The following is a 22,010-nucleotide window of genomic DNA, read 5'->3' as shown; positions in this document are numbered from 1 at the left end:
GAACATGAACATGAATATAGAGTGTCCTTGTATATATTATTCATAACTCACTTACCAATGCACTTTATGAAAAGATAAAAACCTGCATGGCTATTATCTGTCTCCAGATGGTTAGATGATAGCTCTTGCATGTTCAGCCTTTGGAAAAGCATAGTAATAATGACATTTATAAGCCAACATTTTCTTAATGATGTCTTTATTCATAATCGATCATTATTAATTTGATACTACAGCCAAAAAAAACATAACAAAGCAGATTAGCACATGTGCTAAAACAAAGAAACACAAAACCATAAATGTTTATCCATTTACCTTTAGTCTACTTAATGTTGCCAATTGCACTGCACATTCCTGCTCAACAGCCCGAAACCCTCCCATCAACGCCGTCACAAAGAACTGTGCTGTCTCTAATTAGAGGAAATGTATGGATCATTATCCCGTTGGACAATTAGCATTATTTAAATTAGTCACTGCAATTGTCAGTCATTAATCAGCACATACTGAGGACTTTCTACATTTTGTCAAGCCTGTCAGCTCACGTAGAGCAGATTTGTGTAGCCCTTATTATTTCAATCTCACAATCACCTGACCTGGTCCAGAGCTCAGTTCTTGTGAATGGAGGGGACTATACCTCATTTCTCATTGTTCCATCTGCTCAACTAACAGTGTGGCTTTGAAAGCCTTTTATCTGAGGAAGGGTCTTTGTTAGCAACGGTTTCAGAACTTGTGAAATTGTGAGTGGATTAAAGTTTCAAAACTGAGTTTTGAGTAATGAACAGGAAAGATAAACCAATTATTCATTTTCTTGACAGCGTGAAATCTATAAAGAAGTGATTAGAGACATTTGAAAGTTTCTGCCCCTTGCATTGGTTTTATGTCAACTCATTTTTTTCTTGCCATTCCAAAATAACACACAGTTTTCGTTATCACAGTCAATAATATTTTTTCATTCACTTATTATCTGCTGGCACTGTGTGTGTGGTTACAAAGCTTAATCCATAATGATTGTCAAAATAATCCGAAACTTTAATCAATAATCAAAAAAATAAAATAAAACAAAAGTACATATGATTATAGATCCTCATTAGAGGGGCTTTTAAACACGTGATTAACATCAAATTTAGCCATATAAAGTTGCTGGTTCCAAAACATTCCCAGACTGAGTGTATCTTGCACACACATCCCTACTTTCACCCGTAATACAGTATGATTGTGGGTTTGGTCCTGTAGTATCGCACTGTACTGCACAATTGCAATACTAAGAAAACCAAATCTTTTCATCTCAAGTCACACATACTTCAAAATCACTGTAAACATGATGAGCTCTTGCTGCTTTCTTGTCACAATGTTCTTTTTTACTTCTTATGGAAAACATGAATTGGCCTATGGCAAGACGGTAGAAATTGAATTCGGTGTGTGTGAAGCACAAGAGACTGGACAACATAATACTATTACAGTTTCAGGGCAAGAACCAATGTGCATTGAGCCTAATGATTGAATTAGTTTGACCTGGTTTTTTTTATATTAAACCCATTTTCAGAAAATACAGATCAAATCTAGTTGGACTGGTACAGATACACTGTGTTTACTATTTAAAGGCAGGGCAGGCAATTTCAGCAAGGCTAGAAATAGCCAGCTTTGAAAGTATAAGATCCCAACCTCGCTTCAGAGCGTCTCCAAAGCCATGCCTCCTTCAAAACCAGAGCAGAGTCTGCAAAGCGTCACGAGAGACTGCGTTAAATTACCTCATGTCTCAAAGCACATAACATTGCAAAAAAAATGAATGTAAACAACTGACAGAGCTCTTACTTGTACCACCTGACTGCTGCAGATTCATTTCAGCATTGATATTGTTGCCAGAGAAACGCATAAATCCGAGTCCGAGGACGTGAACCGAAACAGAAATGATTAGTTCACCTCCTGAGTCGTTTGTTCTTTTTTCATGTGACGTGACAGCCGTATTTAGATACAGAAAATAGTTAATAAATTCCCAACCTTCCATACAAAAAAATGCGTAGTTAATTTTTTTACTGTTACAGTACATAATACGTTTCTGGTCTCATATTGCTTACAATTTATAAATTCTGTCATGATGGTTCTTTTCCATAATTCGTGATGAACGAGCGACTCAGACCGAAGACTCAGGAGGTGAACTAATCATTTCTGTTTCCGGCACAGACTGCATAGGTTCAACCTATGGGGTTGTGACGTGACAAAAGAACGAATGACTCAGATCGGGAGGTGAGGTAAACTAACAGACTGCAAAGCCGAACACCCAGCTAAGCAATTCATTTATTATTTATCTTTCTCATCATTTGGCCTTGGCTGCATTTTTTTTCCCCTCTTATATATATTTATTAAATTTATATATTATATTATATAATATTCTAAATGTGATCAACGTTTGCATAAGTTGATGTGTTGGGGAAGTTGGATATTAACATGCAACATTTCAGTTATATTCTGCTGAAATAAAATGATTGAAATGACTTGAAAAAAAGATTTGTTCATTTTGCTGAAAGAGACTCAAAGTCAGTAAAATGATCTGAACTTCCCATCACTATTACATATGTTCTGAATCTTCCACAGAAGATTTATGTATTCTTTTTTTTTTTTTTTATATTTAGACCACTTATATTATTGATTGCTATCAGGATGTGAAGAGAGTTTTAACCAGAGTAACAAAAAGTGATTATGAAAATAATTGCCTACCCTACCTTTAAGGATTAAAGCTACTATGAAGAAACATTAATAAAACATTTGAGTGAGAAGGAGTGAATTGATTTCACTTGTAGAAACAACTGGTATTATCACAAACAAAATAAACAGTAACTAATTTTATTAACTAATTTACAGGGCTGGCACATGGGTTTGTGGGGCCCTAGACAAGATCATGGAAATTGGCCCCACTGGGGTAAAAATGTCATAACATTAAACCTACCACTGCAAACATGGCAAGCTTATTTTTAAAGAGAACACACTCAACATTAGAAAACTGCACATGGGTAGTTGAAAAATAACATGTCCACAAACTTTTTTCAACATTACATTTTATATCATATAAATATATTTATATTTTATAAAAATATATTATAGATTAATAAATATATTATTATATAATATATTTATTTAAATATATTTCAGAGTGTATAATTAGGACTGGTCAAATTTCAGCTAAAATTTAAGATTTTTATTAATTTTTAGCTTTAAGAAATTCACTTTAATGGTGTGACATGAATTATTAAAAGTAAATCATGTTGCCATTTAATTCATAATGTTTAGAATAAATGCGTTAACAGTTAAATATATTGTGTGTTTAAAACGGTTTTAAACTTGAATGTTTGAAACTTAATGTCAACTACCCACATAACTATATATAAATGTTTAGTACAACATATTAAATTAACAACATGTGGGAAGTAATTATGTACAGAACTGATTGAATTATCAGTGAAAATGAGACAAAATAAATAAATGACTAAATAGAAACTCACATACCTTTGAAGATGGGTTAGTTTAGATGTGCATATTAATTGCCTGGACCCTGTTAATAAAAAATGTAATTATGCAATCCAATAAAAATCATGGTTAGACATAATAATCTTTATTAACAAGTACTATTTTTTTTTTTTTTTTTTTTTGACATGCTGATTACATAATTCATCGTTGATGTAGTCACCCAACAACAAACACAAATACTAAATGTAGTTGCCTTAATTTATATGTCTGTCCCTTGAAAACGTGTTGGATAGTTCATAAATACATATGTCTTTTACTTGACATCTATGTAATGGTTCAGTAAATCCATCCATGATGTCAATCAGGATGTACTGCTGTATATAAACCTTCTCTTCTCTGGTTCCATTTTTTATATTAAGGCTTTAGAATCATATTTGCATGAATGTAATCATTTGACATTCAAGAAAATCAGGTCCTGTATCATTGTGAAAATGAAAATATCACTGAGATCTGACTTTAGTCTCTATATGCTTCTTTTTGTATGCGTCAAGCTAGATGAAAGTGTAATATTGATAGGAGTCAGTATTGTCTGAAGGCAATAAAACACATCAGTTGTTATCACCAGCTCAAAAGGAACCTCACCCTTTGTGTAAAAATCTTTTCACTCGTACTGTACTGCTTGATCACCGGATCGAGGGTTCGATTTGAAAATTCATTTAAATAGTTTTGAGCATACAAAGTTCAGAGTGGAGGTCTCTGAAGCAATCTCCTCAATTATGAATTATTCACCAGATATTATTCCAAAGGTCATCTTATAGTAATTAGTATCCTGCTGTTGACTAAACAGCCTCAAGGTACCTGATGGCCAGTTTAATTACAATTTAAAATGAGCATGCTGTTTGACACCCTCTATATGTTCAACCAGCGGCCTCTGCAGATGGCACTTTGAAAACGTAGTGCGTCTCCTCTAAAGAAACATATTTGCAAAGTTAACAAGTGTTCTTGAAGTCAGATACAAATGAACAGTAAGAAGGTGTGAGTTGCTTGTGTGGTGAAACACAAATTATTGCTGTGGTCCTTTTTGACGGTCCTCGTGTATATAAGGCGAGCGGTACGGTAAAACGGGTATTGCGTCATACCTGGCGATCTCACTTCCGGCATCTCGTTGCGCTGCACGAGGGGTATGTATGGGTGTTTTCTCCGTGGTTTTCCGTGTGGTAGATGCTAAAAGTCCTTTTTACATGTTTGTTGTTTGCTAACAGTAATTTCGGTTGGGCTGGCGTTCGGTTGAGTGCTTGTTGCACCCATAGATGATCAACAACCGTTGCTTTGCCGTTGCGCTCCGCTGTATGTGCGAACTGCATGTGATGCCTTTGTGGGTGAATTCTGCCGTCGGCATGTGATCGAATAGAGTGGTGGCTGCCGGATAGATGATGTGTTTTGCACGATTTGGTATGTATAACCTTCTATTTCCCTTTGGCCCTCATAAAGGTAAATGGGGTTATAATTCTTTTATGTGTTTTAGGAGTTGAAACCATTTTGTGAGTGGGCCTGTTTGGCTTCCAGTTTGCATCCTGCAACAACTTGATTTCAGCATGGCTTGCACCTTCAACACTGCTGTTTTGCTTTAATTCTGTTTTGTTTAATGATTTGGGTTGTATTTATTAATTTTGTTTAATCATTTTGTTTTCTATTCTTTTGTGTTCTCATTTTTCTTTCTTTATTTACTTCTGTCTTTAACATTCGCTTTGCTTTCGTTAAATGCATGTTTTGCATCCGTTAAGTTTGCATTGCATTCGGTAACGCTTGTTTTGCCTTTATTGTGTTTTCTTATATTCATTTGTTTTGTATTTATTGTGTTTGTTTTGGCTTTATTTATTTTGCTTTATATTTGGTAACGTCGGCTTGGTATTTAATAATTGTCCTGTTATTTTGTTTTGTTTATTCCTTTATTGCAATCAGTAACGTTATTTTTCTTTTATGGTTTTGGTTTGGTTTTCCTTGATTTGATGCAAACAGTAGGGCTTGTTTGCGATTGGTCAGTGTTGCTCCCATTGATTTTGTTTTGCCAAATTGATGTTTGGTTTGCTGTAATTGATTATTTTTTTGGAAATTGTGACCCCCCTGTTGTTCTTGTGTTTTTGTATTTTGTTGTTTGCTGATATTTCTTTTTGCTGTAACCTTTCTTTTTTTCTTGTACTGGAGCTGGGGCCTGGAGAGGGCAGGCTGACCCTTCCCGTGTGGTTATCTCACTGTTCACCAGAGTGGCGTGGAGTTGCTGTGAATCCTTTGGAGGGTGTGAGTGGTTTGGGGCACGTGTGTGGTTATTATCATCATTATTACTACTACGGGCATTTTTGAAGCCCGGTGTCAAGCCTGCCGCCCTAGTGGTAAGCCCCAGCTCTTTTGTTGTGGTGTTTGTTTTTGTTTCTCTTTTCTTGTTTGTTTTGCAGCAGGTGGTGTTGCTTGCTGGGTGAAATCTTCTTGCTGTTACGTGTGGTTCATTGAACGAGACAATTTTTAATTATTTTTGTTTAATAAAGATGTACAAGTTTTATACAAGGTACCCATGCCTCTTGGTCATTTTCTGAGAACTCGAACCTGTGCCCAACGGGCTTTTCCCAGAGTTAGTTCTGGGTGGCGTAGTCGTTACCTTTTTGGAATCAGTAATAATTTAGAAATTTAAGAGCTGCTGTGCGCCCTTGTCATACCTCTAATCGCCACACTTGCGAATGGCCACTTCAATCAATTTCCTCTTTGGAGCATTGAGGCATTTTTCAGCATCACAGTGGTCTGTTTGGTAGCGAATTGTATTTTCAGGACAAATTACAAACGGCTTGCTCTGCGATTCAGTAGTAACTTTATTACTTTGTCTCCGCACCAGTTTAAACTCTCGCTCGCTCTGTCTTCCTGTATTCGCTTCTGATTTAAAAAACTATTGCTGGTTTTAAACGCTGGGTCAACACGGCAATGAGACATAAGCCACACTGCTGCACTGCCTTCAGCAACCCACTTGAGCAAAAGGAAAAAGCTTTGAGCCGGAGATCTTCAGCGGTGATGTGATGACCCCATCTAGACGCCCTTGATGAGATACTCTCTCTGTACACATAAGCCCCCTCTCTGCAGACACAATGTCACCGCGTAGTAACCTCGAATCTAGCAACTCGTTTAGCTTCTGCGCTCAGATCGCTGCATCAGAGGAAACTCAGGTGGGCTTTAGCCACACAATCAGTGTGAGCCACAGTAGTACACTCACTATCTCTACAGGTAAAGAACAAAACGGACATATTGAAAGCGGTCTTCTAGTCCTCCATTTGAACCGCTACAACTAAACTGGGTGGATTAGCTCTATGCTAGCCAGTCATGTTTCATTCATCTAATGAAATGGCCATGGGGAATAATGCTGGGAAAGTGTGGAAGGGCTCCATGCATGTGTGACTGTAAGACCCCATCTATAACCTTTTGCCCATTACCTTTTATCATGTCTCCCCATGCATATCAAACCATTGTCACATCCGCTTAATGTCTCCACATGCGCGCTCTGGTTGCACACTCCAAAAATGCAGTTTTTACACTAAGCACAGACACAATTGTTTAGAATCCCCTCTTATAGGGATGGTTCAACCAAAAATGAAAATCTGTCATCATTGACAAACCCTATCATTCTAATACTGTCTTTTTTTATTTTTATTCTGTGGAACATAAAATATATTTTGAAAAACAATTTTGTCCCTATTATTAAAGTCAATGGGACCCAAAACTGTCATGCCCCAAAACCGACATAGGAAAATAAATCAATTCACAAACTACAACAAATGGCGACACAATCCTTAAATGCTAACTAATGTTAAACCTTATTGGTTCTTGTACTTCATTGGACCAAACTTAATGGTCCTTGATGTTTGTATCGCCATAATTGAGGTATTGCAGTCCTCTTTTTCTGTTGATGAATGTTTTGCTTTGATTTGATAGTGAATAAAGGCTTAGATTTCAATTCGTTCATCATACAAAGCTATCATGTCGCTTAGTTTACACTAGTCTAGATTTGATTAATATCATGCTACTTTTTTTGTGTTGTTGTAATAAATGAAAAATAAAACTATTAAAAATCATATTTGGTAATTGAAATAAAGCTGTAAAAACAACAATAAATATTAGATAAAAAAAGATACTAAAATACTGCCTTTTTGGACCTTGACACCTTAGACCTTAATGTTTGGGTCCTGTTGACTTATATTTTATGGACAAAAACAGTTTGAACATTTTTCAAAATATCTTATATTTGAGTGAACTGTCCCTTTAAAAGTAGCATTTGCATGCTGTTAAACTCTAATTCATTTTCCTCTACTCTATCTGCATTGCAGTGTGGATGCCCAGTAGTTTTTTTTTTTTTTTGTGACTAACGAGGGAAAGGAAGGATAATTGAGCTCACCACTATATGAAAGCTCACACTCATATGCACATACGTGCTCGTCAAGCATTAAAAATGTAAAGCCAGCAGAAAAAGAGTGTAACTAGGCAGTTCAGCAAAATGTTTAGGAACTTGCAGTGCTGTAGGTAGACCCTTTTGCTCGGATAATCTTTATTCATTTGCTTTTTAAGGCTCCTTTCTTGCTCCCACCTCTGTCTTGGGCTTGGTCCAAAGCTGCAGTACTGGCACATTTGCAGAGCACATAATGGTGGTTATATGCCCAGACTCACCAATTATTCTTGAGTCCACCTAGGTGGCCTCTTCTCTTTCAAACTAAAATCTCTCAGGTGTGTTTCCGAAGCCCTCCTCCTACTGAATCAATGGCTCTAACGGCTGTATAACTGCTATTGTCTGTGCAGACGGACTTAATCATGAGTTCCCCCTGCCTTCCTTTTCCGCAAATAGACAGTGTTTCGTATGCATATTGCTCGCTTTCCCTAATGGAAGCCGGTCCATAACCGAACCACATTTCTTTCTTCTTTTTTGTTAGCATTCTCCACCACCTGCAGTCTACATCAAGGCATTTCTGTCCATAAGAGGAAAATAGGATTAAAGTGTTTTGAAATGATAGGACACACAACAGATTGTCTAAAGATACACAATATATTTAATGGTTCAAGAAAAAATTCAAGACAAGAAAAAACATTACAGCAAATGTAAATGAGCATGTTCTTTTTTCTTTTTCTTTTCATTTCTTTTTCAGTATTTTACAGGGGTGTGATATCAAGATATACTTCAGTTGTTCAACAATGTTCATTTATTGAATGCTGGCACGTGAAAGCTCGTCTCCAAAGAAAGAAATAATTGTGAAATACAACAAATTATGTTTAAATTACAAGCAGATTTAATATATCAGCAGTTTTATATTCTTTTCAGGTTCTATACAAGATACATAGTGTGTACATACATTATCCGGCCAGCTTTGTGCCAGTATACATACATGCACACACACAAACGCACGCGCACACATATAGTAATATACAGTATGCATATGTTTTAAATACATTACAACAGAGATTGTCCTCATTTTCATGATTTTTGTCTTTTATCAACTATTTTCAGTAAGTATAAACCACTTTTCCTTTTGTTTACACATACGGTATGTATTTCCCAGGGTTAATGCTAAGTATATCTATGTACACTTTGCTCTTGCTTTTTTTATATATATATTTTGTTTGTTTTTTTACTTTTTTTTTTTTGTATGGTAATGATGAAAATGTATTTAATTTGTGTATTGACGTGTTGGATGCGGAAAGTGTGTTGCCATTCTAATCCTTCATACTAACTATAACACAACCCGAGAGATATGACCATTTGACAGCACACAGATTCTGATTAGTGTCAGAACAAGGGTTTAGTGGTGCAGAACACAGTCAGCCAGCGAAGGTCAACTGGAACTCATGCAAATGAAGATGCCCGACTACTGAGATGATCTGCCATAATATTTTCCAGAAAAAACGAAAAAAATAAAATAAATAAAATAATTTCAGAGGAAAGAAACACCTCATTATCTAGGCTGCTTACATGATACATCGGGGAACCAACTTTTTAGAAAAGTACAAAAGTGCTAGAGGGGAGAATAACCATGCATATTGGAACTTTCTATGCATTTATTTATCAGTCACATATATTGTTGTTTTCATTCATTCTCGCACATTTTTTTTTTTTGTCCTTGGCACTAATGTAGTTGTCCACTACTCGAAAATGTCCATGTCAGATTTCAGAAAATACTTATCTTCAAGTCCATACATTTTTAAAGTCAACATGAAATAGCATTTGAAAAGCATTTATTTTATTCTGTATTTGTGGTAAATTTCTGATAGAAATGGACTATTTAATAAAAAAAAAATAAAAAAAAAACAGACAGGGTTTAACTCTTTCCCCGCCATTGACAGAAATTTCCGTCATTTGTGAGACAACGCTTCCCTGCCACTGACTATTTTCCATGTTTTCAATGTTATACGGTAGGGGGGGGGGCGCTATTCCACATCTTCTGAAAGAGTACAGAATCTCCTGATCAAAACGCATGCGAAGAAGATGTAGAAACAGTCAATATAATATGTAATCAACTGCATATGTAAAATAACGCGATGACATTAAATGGCATATAAATCAAAACTGCCTAATGTTACTAAATGAAATGTCGACCCAGGACGAGCTTTAGGACTGTGTAGCTTAGGGAGTGAAAGCTTCACTTGATCTACTCCATCTGTGTTTTGATCATCGTTCTGAATATGATCTGGATGTAGTCTTACAAAAACGTGATTTTCTCTGCTTTTTGCTCAATGTTGCTTTTTATGAAGCTTACCCACATTCAAGTGTTGATAAAAAAAGAAATCGTAAAGCTAGAATAAAACAGTGTTTTGTTTAAAAGCAGAGGCTCTGTTCTTTCTTTTGATATATTGTATGTTCAGATATTTATACAACAAGATATTCTGGGGGCCATGACATTTTTGTGAAAATGTAAAAAAACGCTGGCGGTGTCCAAAAAAAAAAAAACGCTGGCGAGGAAAGACTTTTTAATTTAATCATTCGGGATATGACTGGACCATGAAAGGTTTCTATCCCAGAATGATATTATATTACATGATATTATACATAAAATTCTACAATCACTACGCAATAGACCTTATTCACAGCATTTTTTTATTTTTAACAGGAATTAAAACGAGGCTGTGACGGATAGAGATACATCTCTTCAGTGGGTTGTACTGTTATTTAATGTTGTTTTTGGATTGTTCTGCTGACAAAACACTGCACAAATATCTTTCCAAGAAATTTCAGGAGACCAAAAAAACTCCAGACAACATGAGCTGTGTAAAATTATAAGTGATCTAGGAGCTTTATACAGCTTTTTATAGCAGATGCCATTGAAAAGTCTGTCCCTCACAGCCTCACTTTCATACCTGTCATGGCGCTGCTCTGAATTAGGTCTATAAATGAGTGTGTGCTTCTCTCAGAATTCATACAATTATTTAAACCTTGTACAATATGATACAAAAATGAATGAAATGAGCATAGCACGATCGCAAATCAAATAGCCGCGTTGCTGTCTCTACCTGTCTCTCACAAACCAGCTCTCTGTCAAGAGTAATATCAACTAAGACCGAATCATACATATTTTCTACTACTTGATGTCGCTTTGAATTTTTTAAACCTTGAATGATACGATAGGCTACATGATATGTTTCTCTGTCTCACTGTCTCTGGGAGACGGCAATAATTTATGTATTCTTTATCATTTATTCAGATTTGCCATTGGAATGCATATCAGCTCCGACATATATATACCTTGTATGTATATATATATATATATATATATATATATATATATATATATATATATATATAAATAACCACGAAGGGAACATAATTACATTTAAAATGTAAAAAAGCAATATTACAAACTTCTGGTTAAAGCACCACCCGCTTCCGATATTATCTGAATACAGATGCGAATAATTTTTTGTGTAAAATTGTAAGAGATACAGATATTGGCTCCTCTGCACACCCCTAGTAGATTAGCATTTTTTTCTGTTAAAGAAAAATGTGTACAGATGAATATTGTTCACAAAGACCCGGTCAGTTTTGATTTCATGTTGACTTTAAAAATGTAAAACCACTAATAGTATGCAGTTCTGAAAAGAAAGTAAATATTTTTAAAGGGTTAGTTCACCCAAAAATGAAAATTATGTCATTAATGACTCACCCTCATGTCGTTCCAAGCCCGTAAGACCTCCGTTCATCTTCGGAACACAGTTTAAGATATTTTAGATTTAGTCCGAGAGCTTTCTGTCCCTCCATTGAAAATGTATGGACGGTAGGGCTGTAATCAACCAAAGAAAATCTTGGTCGACTAAAGTCCTGAAATTTTCGACTAAAAATCTACTAAAAATGACGTTAGGGAAAAAAAACGTTAAATTAATTAGCTGCGCAATGTGCGCAGTACTTGGTAGCCTTGTTGTCTGCCTAAATGAATTATAAATATACATACAAAACTAGTAGGCTATTTGCAGTATATTAAATCGTTTTTTGACCTAATTATTTTGCACTGAAATGAGTCTGACACACGAGTCTGTCGGCTCTGCAGCGTTGCATCACGTGCATCTGCGCGCAATATCATAGCTTATGATTTCCGAAAATAGTACTATGTTGTCAACTAGTGATATCATCACAAGAACTTTTGAGGAATATGCAACATAATTTAGACAATTGTTTTTGTCATATGTATTATAATAACTGACAGACACTATAATTTCATTGCAGCTCGCACAGAGCGAGGCTGAACATAGGAGCTCAGCTTCGCGGCCGAGACACGAATAGACTATTAACTTAAAGCTTTAACTCTTAAACACAAAAGGCACGTCAACTATAATAAAAAAAGAATGTTTATTAAACAAACCAGATCAAGTAATAATATTCAGCAAACCTTCTAGTAGCCTACTTTCTTCAATCTGTCTGTCTCTTCTCCAGTGGGTTGGGCTAATCCAAAAGAAGTGAAAACAAGGGGGGTGTTCTGAAGACAGACTGTTACCTGTGAAACAAGGGTGCTCTGAAAACACCCCCATTAGTAATTAGTGCTTTCCACCTGATGAAATGAACGCGGCAAAAAATAGGTAAAAACTGATGAAATGAACGCGGCAAAACTAATGAAATGAACGCGGCAAAAAATCGACCAATCAGAATTTTGGTCGAGCAAGAACGTATCGACCAAATAATCGACTAATCGACTGGGAGATTACAGCCCTAATGGACGGTATACTGTCCATGTCCAGAAAGCGTTATTTTTGTTGTTTTTTGCGCATAAAAAGTGTTATCGTCGCTTTATAAACTTAAGATTGAGCCACTGTAGTCACTTGGACTACTTTGATGATGTCTGTATTAGCTTTCTGGACATGGACAGTATACCATCCGTACATTTTCAGTGGAGGGACAGAAAGCTCTCGGACTAAATCTAAAATATCTTAAACTGTGTTCCGAAGATTAACGGAGGTCTTACGGGCTTGGAACGACATGAGGGTGAGTCATTAATGACATAATTTTCATTTTTGGGTGAACTAACCCTTTAATGTGTTATGAAACTCTACAGCTCATTGTTTTGAATTATTGGAAGCTCAAAAGACTTCCAAAAACTGATGATAATCTTTCAATAATTTGCAACTAGGTGCTTTCTGTGGTGTGATGAATGAACACAGAAGCAGAGATTTTCAAACAGTGTTATGCAATACAAACACTACGGCTAATATTAGTATTTCATACCTTGTCTTTCGAGCTTTTCCAGATTTATTGTGTGGATTAGGAGAGTGCGAGTTGAGTCGCTGTCATTACACCGTCACTCAATACTCTTATCCCAGCAATACAGTCACAGCTAGCACCAGGGCACAGCTTCCTTCCATTGATAGAGTCCCACACTGCAATTATTCCTCTTAATCATGAGTGTTCGGCAGACTTTATACAGTTGTATAGGGAACATCTGCCGGAGTGATTGTCAGTTCTCTCACATCAACACACTCCAACACGTCTTCGCTGTGACTCGTTTCTTGTCGCTGGCACGCACACTATTTCATAGTGAAGTAATTTTTTGGATCACTGACCCAAATATTTCTGTGTCATCAGTATATACTAAGGAGGACTGTTAGCGAATTAAATTTGTGCTGATTTCTCAATCCGCATAGCCTCTTTAAGGGATTACTTGATGTCTCTGTTTGAATATACTGAATGTTTTGACAAAAATGTGACACGATTGTAAGCAAACTTCTACTTCAATAAGCAGTCATCACATCCATACAATACACATCTACATCTTAAGGCTGTTTCTTTGACATCGTTATATATAAATCTCACAAACGTATTTTTTCGTAAGTTTTAAAAAGAAGTGCGTACCATTTAGCTAACGAGCAGTCGCATACGCACACACACGCACATACAAAAGGTAGCCAATTATACTATTATAGAGCAGCACTCGGCTTCTATAACGGTTACAGTGATTACTGATCAAAGTAATTATACTATTGGGAGATTCTTGTAATTGGTTCCATGGCACTTATTGTGGTGCATACATTATATATATCAAGAGGAAAACTTGATGTAAGGGTGCGAAAAAACAAAGGATGTCTTTTTAGCCATGTCTGTGCCTCAGCTAATGAGATAATGTAGAAAATAAGCGGGTTTCTTATAATGGGAGAGAAAGGGTGTCAGGTGCATGGAAACTACCAACACGCTGAAAATCAGAGGAAGGCTCTAAGCTCACCAGGGAGAAAAGAGCTAACGTCAAAGTTTAACAAGAAAAAAACACCCTAATATATAAAAGTTTCTATGCGTTAACACCGAGCAAGACTAATTTTTGCAGAGAGGCTTGGCTGTATCTGTAGTCTTGACAGAGCAAGCAGCACATTAAGAGGCATGGAACTAGGTCTCAGTTTATTTAGCAGAATAAAACTGTCTCAGGTGGAAATTCAGCTAGAAACGACACACCTCACCGAAGCCGAAAGAAATACCAGGGTCACCGAGCGCTCGCACATAACACTTAACCTTATTGACTACGCTTACATGCGTCATAATATTCCAAATGCGGTTCTTAACTCAGAGCCTAATTTTCATTGTTTTGTTTATGAGTGTGTCTGCGTTCATGTGCAAAGCACAAAGAAATAAGCACTGGCTTTGCCGTTAGTGAGCACCAATTAAACCAGCGAAGACCGCTAACTGCTGAAATGCAGACGTGCAAGGATACGGATTTATAATTAGACCAAATAATGTTCAGAATATGCACACATTTTCTTTAAGTAACAAGAACATGACACTTACATGAGTTGTTTTTTTTGACTGCAATTTCATAATTAAGAAGGAATATCGGTGTGCATGTAAACGTATGCAATGATTTCCTCTAACAGTGTACACTTAAAAGTAATTTGCTGTCAAGTTGCATTCAAAAGGTGCACAAAAAATGAAATCAAAATCTCGTCCCTTTTGATCAACAGTAAAGCTTAATTCATTTGCCACTAATCAGTCACTAAGACACATATTTAAACCACTTTTTTTTTCGTTTTCGTTTTTTACTTGAGTAGCTACTTTGGTCTATATCTACCATTTGTCTACTGTACATGTTTCAGTTTCATTGAGGATCTTGAAAGCTACTGTCCTTTGTTTTAACTTCCCCTTCTGCCGTGTTTAAAAATATCACGTGTCAAGAAGCGTTTGACATATGCTAATAATCATCAGAACCCGTCAGCTTTTCGTTTTCAATCGCTCTCATTATGCCGTGCTCCGAGGCCTACCCTCGCTTCTACAGCTGATGCTCGCGCAGGAAGGCTCCTCCGCTCGCAGACGTCTGAGGGCTGGACGTGGCGGAAAAGCTGGCTAGAGGGATGACCTTGATAGCATCCTCTTTCTTGCTGCAGTGTCTCTCAAGTGTGTTGTAGAATTGGGGCCGGTTGCTCCCTTTGTCCAGATCATCTTTGGGCACTGACCTGCCAAGAGTGTGACGCCCATCCGTATTGGTCCCCCGCGCCCAGCTTTGTTGAAAACCAAAGGAGGGCAGAGTGGTGGCGCCGGACGTCTGGAATTGGGTCAGCGCTGGCGGCATCCAGCAGCTGTCAGAATGACCCAGGATCAGACATTCCTGGGTACAGGTCTCCGAGGCTTCGGCGAGAGCCTTCTGCAGGTTGACTTCAATAGCTGTGGATGATGAAATGACAAATGCGAAGGCTCAGTCAAGAGGTGAACACAAGAAGACAAAATAAATCATACTTTCTCTTATTGCCAAGGCACTTGGAGACAATAAAAAATTGGCGCTATCAAAAGGTGACCTGTAAATGTCAGCTTCTGAGAGAAATGAAAGGCAGTGATAAATGTTTAATTCATCTCATAATGAGAAAAACAACACCAGTTCTTTTAATTTAAATGGTATTCCCATGGTCCTGAGTGTTTACCTACAATATGCGCTGAATTCCCTGTAGCTTAATTAAATCTTAAAAAAAGTCTCTGTTGTTTGTGTCTGCGATTGGCTTTTTACATATTAAAGAATTAATGAACTGCTCTAAAACCATTGTTTATTTTAATCCTAGTCATCGTGGCACACCTCTCATCTGCTGATGTCTCCCACTTAAATCAAGTCAATTAAGATAAATCAAACAGTAATGCAGCGATTCCTCCTTCTTCGCCTACTTGTTCACGCAGCTGACACGTACAGTATTAGGCTCGGCAAACGTCCTACAGTAGCTGTGAGGATCGGAATGTGATTCACTCAAAGGAAAGAGAACAGTAAACTACAGGACTCAAACTTTCTTATCTCATTAAACCTGCTCTGACATCACATGCAAGATGTGCCAAGGAAAAGGCCTCAGCATTGAGCCCCAGCCATAAAGCCTGTCAACTCTAATAATTAGAATGTAAAACAGTGCTCGCGGAGGCAGGCGGGAGCCCTACAGCGGCGGATGTATATCTTAACCCGCTAAGAAAAGGGTCTGAACATCACTGGTCCCCCCTCCAAGCTGTCATCTAGAAATTATTTAGCATATTTGCATAAGTAAAGGTGTTAGAAATAATTAAACGCGACTAAGTCTGGTTCCCCTTGCACTACATGCTTAGGTTATTTTTACCACCAGGAGCCAATATAGTTTTCCAACAAATATCATGCAAAGGGAACTCAGAAAATATTGAACAGCAGCAATACACAATAAATATTTACGCATTTATCTTACAGTGCACTTGCATTTCCTGGGAATTAAACCCATGACCTTGCTGTGTCTGGCTAGCAACATTATTTACTGTTTGTGCCAAAGATATCTATACGTAGATATTGTAATATATCACTATACGTAAGCCATCCACCATATTTAAACAGTCAAAGCCAGTCCACTCGAGAGCAAGATGACCAAGTATGTAACCATAGTTATTCTCATGTATGAATCTATAATAGTCTTTAGCATCTGATTTTCATATCATGTGCATAATGCAAAATAATACTGGGTAAAGCTCTTATAAATATTATTAATCATCAAAGATCCCTACAATAACTATCTATGATTCTTGGAACCATAGGCTGCATACTATTGCAATATTTTCAATGAAATCTCATGCATTTGTTAATGCCTGAGATGTTGACAGTTCAGAGATGGCAGACCTGTTGACATTTGTCTTCTCCTATTGGAGAAGTAGAATGATGCATTTACGTATTTGACAGGAATGGCAGGATTTAAGCCAAAGTAATCCGGATAAACATAAACATCTGTCAATAAATCCAAGAAATGTTAATTACAAATAAACAGTGTTCAGTGTTTAAGAAACACCAATACAAACAGTTTAACAGTTTACCTCCTCCCAATGGAAAATAACATCTGAAATGCCACTACAAGTCAGACAACCCCAACCTCAGTGTGAAGCTTCATTTGGTGTCATTTCCAAGATGGAGGTGACCGATGAGCATACAGAGCTGGTTTATGTGGAATGTAAAAATACACTTATGTATTCTGCAGCATGTATTGTATGAACATTTAATATGTAATAAATATACTATAACAATAGTTTGTGTATAAATAAATGCCTGTTTTACTTGTTCAATAACTAATAGATAGACAAGAATCTAGAGCTAAAGTCTGGAATAATGTACCACTATATTTAACATTCCAAAAGTTCACTTGAATGGAAATGTACTGATTTGGGGACAGTCGGAACTTTAATTTATGATTTTGCCATGATTGGAAATATTCAACTGGGTTATTTAATCCCCATCTACTGTACAGTTTGTTGTTGTTCTGTCTCTTCCGTTTCTTTTTCGACAGGGCAGTGTTGTTGCCTTGTGGACAAACTAAGGCGCATGAGCGATCTAAGCATACAGTATGCACGCACGGTTAGAAATAATTGGCTGCACATGTACAGTATGTGCATATTGTGCTTATGCTGATATTTGTGAAAAAAACTAAGTATATTGTGGGCTTTAGGCATTTTACTAGGTTTTGGAACAGAGCTGTAATATGCTTGTATTTTGCATGTCGGTTTGTTTAAATACCAGGGAACTGGACAGAATAGCGCAAATATAGAAAGCTAGAAACAGAAAGAATGTAGAGAGAGAGAGAGAGAGATGTGGCCACATCCTCCCGGTCTTTACTCTGCTATAGTCTGCCTCAGAGCATCAGTGCATAAATCAGTGGAGCGGTAAACGTGTCACCTTTCAGAGGGTCACTAACTTCATTAAGGAAAAATGATGCCGCTCACTCACTCTCTGAGCAAGCAGAATGAGTCCTGGCCAGGTCGCTCTCGGAGGCTGCTGTAAATCACCCCAGAGCTGCTTTGGAAATTGGAGGTGTCTTTCAGAGCCATTGTTCTTTTGAGGGCTGAGCGCATCACGCCACGGTGGACAGATACTTGCGCAGGCAGACACATGTAGCGGCCCTAGCACAAGTCCGTAGACACCTTTAGTGCATTTGCCCAGCAGGTCTGTGTGTGCGTGCATGTGTGAAGTCAATCAGCACAAGCAGAGGAGAGTGTGTGCGCAATTACATTATGTGTAAAAGGTGTTTTGAAGCCACGCTGCGTGGCTTTCCAGCGTGCAGAGGCACAGCACGAGCTGACAGTGGCGCTATGTCAACAGCCAGGAGAGCTACTATTTTTCGCATGTGATATTTCACATTAAACGGCTCCAAAAATGTAGTCCGTATCAGTTTCTCCTCCACAGGGACTAGTACTGCTTGACTGATGTGGGTGACAGCGTTGAATGCTTTCGTCAGCCGGAGGCAGTGGCTCACTCTGATGCTGTTTAAGTGCTTTTTGTATTCAGGGGGTATCATTACTCTCCCGTCGAGCTTTTAAAAAAGAATCAGACCCCTTGTGCTCCGGTCTCCGCATACATAAATGCTTGTTGGAAAACCTTGCGTTTGGGGGTAAGAGACAGCATTTTTAATTTCTCCACAAAGATCTCCTGCAGATGATTGGGTGAAGTTGAATGCTGTGTGGGGTAAATTATATTTACATTCTTGCAAAACGTTCGCTTAGAAATGCCAAGCCTATTTACTCTGAGAGTAATAGGGCTTCTAATAACGGCTCGCATTCAAAGCAAATTGTCTATAGATTGAAACATTTTGCAAAATGGCTGCTGGTTATTGATTGAAGTCCCGGGCTGATTCACACCTGTAATTACAGCGGTGCGAACGCTTGAAAATGTTTTCAATCTTCCCCTGCAAACATTGTCTAACACTGTCGTCAGAGATTGGTAATCAGATTGCTCCCGTATGACGAACCTCAAAGGCCTCATCTTTTGTTCCATAACCTAAGCTTATTTTTCCCAACTAAAACAAAAGAAAAAAGACTGAAAAGTAATTGTTACAGAGTTCGTTAAATGTGACATCTCACCATTTACACAGATACACCAGGTTGTGCAACAGTAAATGCTGTTGTGGAAAGGAAAAACAACAACAGTTAACATAAAATTAACAGACATGTTGCTGGGGTATAGTGACATAAAGGAACTGAAAGCACGGTATATGACAGTATGGGTCACTCCTAGACAGGAAGTGCGATGAAACAGTGTTCACAGCACACGGACATGCTGAAGTCAGACAATAAGCACAAATGACAATTTCTGACAGGGCTGTTAAGCAAGGCAGCACGACCTGAATATATCTTGATGGGATTTACATCAAGGATGCCACAGAGATGATTACTCAAGTCATTATGTTAGCATGTGCAAACCCATTACTACCAATTAGAGAGCTAATTGCATAAATACAGAACATCATCGCTCCCTGCTCTCTCTCTCTCTCTCCTGTCTAAACATTATCTGGTTGACTGTAGAGCTTAAGAAAACCAGGATCTGTAGCACCTACAGCACATTTCTTCGTGATGAATGAGAGAATTCAGCCTTGATTTTTTTTTTTAATTCAATAAACATAGAATGTTATTTCAAAAGTGTAACAGGATTCAGTGTAACATTGCTTTTAGTGTCTATGTTTTGAATTTGTAAACTTTTTTTTTTTTTTTTTAGTTGTGTTGAACAGCATAAATAAAAGTTTCATGAGAGATCATGGCAAAGGTTTAAGGGTTATGCTTTTTTTTTTTTTTTTTTTTTAAATGCAAATGATCAAGTAATGAGTCTTCATGAAGTTCATTGAGTCAAAACATGCCCACCGAGGGGGCAGACTGTGGCATATTTGATCAAAGTTTAGTATCCTTTCAGCCATGTATGCAAATTGTACATGTATTTAATTGGTGCACTTGATATGAGCATAGTTAGAACCCTTGGGGACAAGAGAAGAACATGACAAGAGAGAATATGCATACTGAATTCAGGATATTATTACAGTTTAATCAGCTGACAAACTTAAAAAGAGCTGGACTTTCTTGACCCATCAAAAAAAAAAAAAAAAAACATCAAAAAGTTTCTGTGTGCATGCATGCATACTGTAAAATGTAAGAGCATGCAAATTCAGTGGGATCCAAAATTCTGAGAACACCAGTGAAACTACTGCTATTTAGCATTGATTTTGTTTAATGTAGGTTATTTTCCATTACACGTTAGTTAGTAATACATTTACACATTAGTGTAATTAATAGTTAAATAATAGCAGTGTTTCCCCTAGGTTTACAGGTTTGGGGGGGGGGGGGATTTTTTTTTTTTTTTTTTTTTTTGGTGCGTTCCCGAGATTAGACCTTTCTTAACATAATGCCGAAAACCCGAAGTCTCTAGGTGGTCTGATTGAGGAGTAGATAGAAGTGCAAGATTGGTGCGCACAGACGGACAGAACAGAAATCATGAGTTGATAAGCGCAATTTCCGGGGGAAAATTGCGCTAAAAATGTTAACATAAGATATCTGTTTAAAAAAATAAAATAAACATATTTTAATCTTTTTAAAACTGACTTTTGAAAATAACCTTTGTTAAATGTATATAAGTATTTGTTCATATTAATGGACCAGAGCTTAATAGTTTTATTTTTTTAACTAACAACTAAAAAAAGATTTAGAAATACTAACAAATATATTGCTCATTCATTGTTCGTTAATGTGTTAATACATTTATATGACAAACTAATTTTAAATGGGCTTTTTTGTGAGAAGTTTTTATTTCTATGATGCATTTATTGGAGAGAACAATCATGTCAGACGCAGCACTGCTGTGAACGCACATTCACGTTTAAACAATTTAAACAGTGTATTATTCAATGCATTACTTCTATATAATTATATATTAAGTTGCTCAAGCAAGTGGTAAAATACGTAACCATGTACTTATATTAACATCTTTTGCATTTAAATTTTAATACAATAAATCTTGCATGTCACAAAGAACTTGTTTTTCCACCTCCACGAATGTCATTATGTCGCCTTGTTGAGGTAAATTGTTTTCCTTGCTTAACCCCGGTCTTAAAGTGAAAAAAGTAGTATTTAATTAAATAAATTTACTACATTTTATTTAATTAATCGCACTTATGGTGAAATGACTACATTTTCAGGTCAATCTGTGTTCATTTTGCCCACGAAACATGCGCTGTCACTTTAATTCAGCGTTTGCAGCACAGGAAAAAATCATAGACAGTATATAAACGGCAAAAATAGACTCGGTGCGGAAACGATATGCTGTATACGCAGCGCAACTGAAAGAAATCGATCATCGACGGACTGCATCCGCGTGCAGTGTAAAAGCTTTGTAAACATGGGTAGGCTATGGAAAAAAAATACTCACCGCATACACACTGCAAACGAAATATGTGTGAAACGGGCGGAGCAGGAGAGCTACTCCGGCTGCTACTCGCAGTAGAGTGAGTGTTGCCATCTTCAGTTCAGCGACATATTTCCCGCCGCGCGCTCTCTGTCCGCTAGTGCTCATCTGTATTTGACGCAAGTGTTTGTTTGTGTGTGAGTGTGCGCGCTTGCGCACTCATTGGAATAGCTAATTGTAAACGCGCAAACACAGACAGAAAAGACATGCCATCGTGGAAATAAGATAAATAACATATTACTTAAGGGCTATTTAGTTTTTTTAATAAAATAACAAATTGTAATCTGGCACTATAAATAAATTCAAATCAAATTTACTTGACCTTCAAGGGGGGCGGGGGGAGCCGTTAGGAGGGCGGGGCGCCCCCCT

The 22,010-nt window shown here is 37.2% G+C and overlaps 1 protein-coding gene and 1 long non-coding RNA gene across 3 annotated transcripts in view; both read right to left on the bottom strand.

The window, feature by feature from the left end:
- Positions 1-9,099: 9,099 nt before the first annotated feature.
- Positions 9,100-11,209, bottom strand: LOC311095236. Its single transcript, XR_014608800.1, has 2 exons — positions 10,739-11,209; positions 9,100-10,696 (listed from the first exon to the last, which is right to left on the bottom strand). It is a non-coding gene; the product is annotated as an uncharacterized lncRNA (long non-coding RNA).
- Positions 11,210-14,984: 3,775 nt separating this feature from the next.
- Positions 14,985-22,010, bottom strand: part of pcdh11 (protocadherin 11) — a 177,062-nt gene continuing 170,036 nt past the window's right edge. For both annotated transcript variants that reach the window (XM_084133291.1, XM_084133292.1), the window contains exon 6: positions 14,985-15,604. In XM_084133291.1, the coding sequence (XP_083989417.1) occupies positions 15,213-15,604 (392 nt within the window). In that variant the 3' untranslated portion in view covers positions 14,985-15,212. The remainder of the gene's footprint in view (positions 15,605-22,010) is intronic.

The sequence above is a fragment of the Abramis brama genome (genome assembly GCF_963993115.1).
Source record: "Abramis brama genome assembly, chromosome: 13".
Taxonomy (NCBI): Eukaryota; Metazoa; Chordata; class Actinopteri; order Cypriniformes; family Leuciscidae; genus Abramis; species Abramis brama.
Note: the sequence above shows the minus strand (reverse complement) of the source record. Positions and strands in the feature narration are given on the sequence as shown.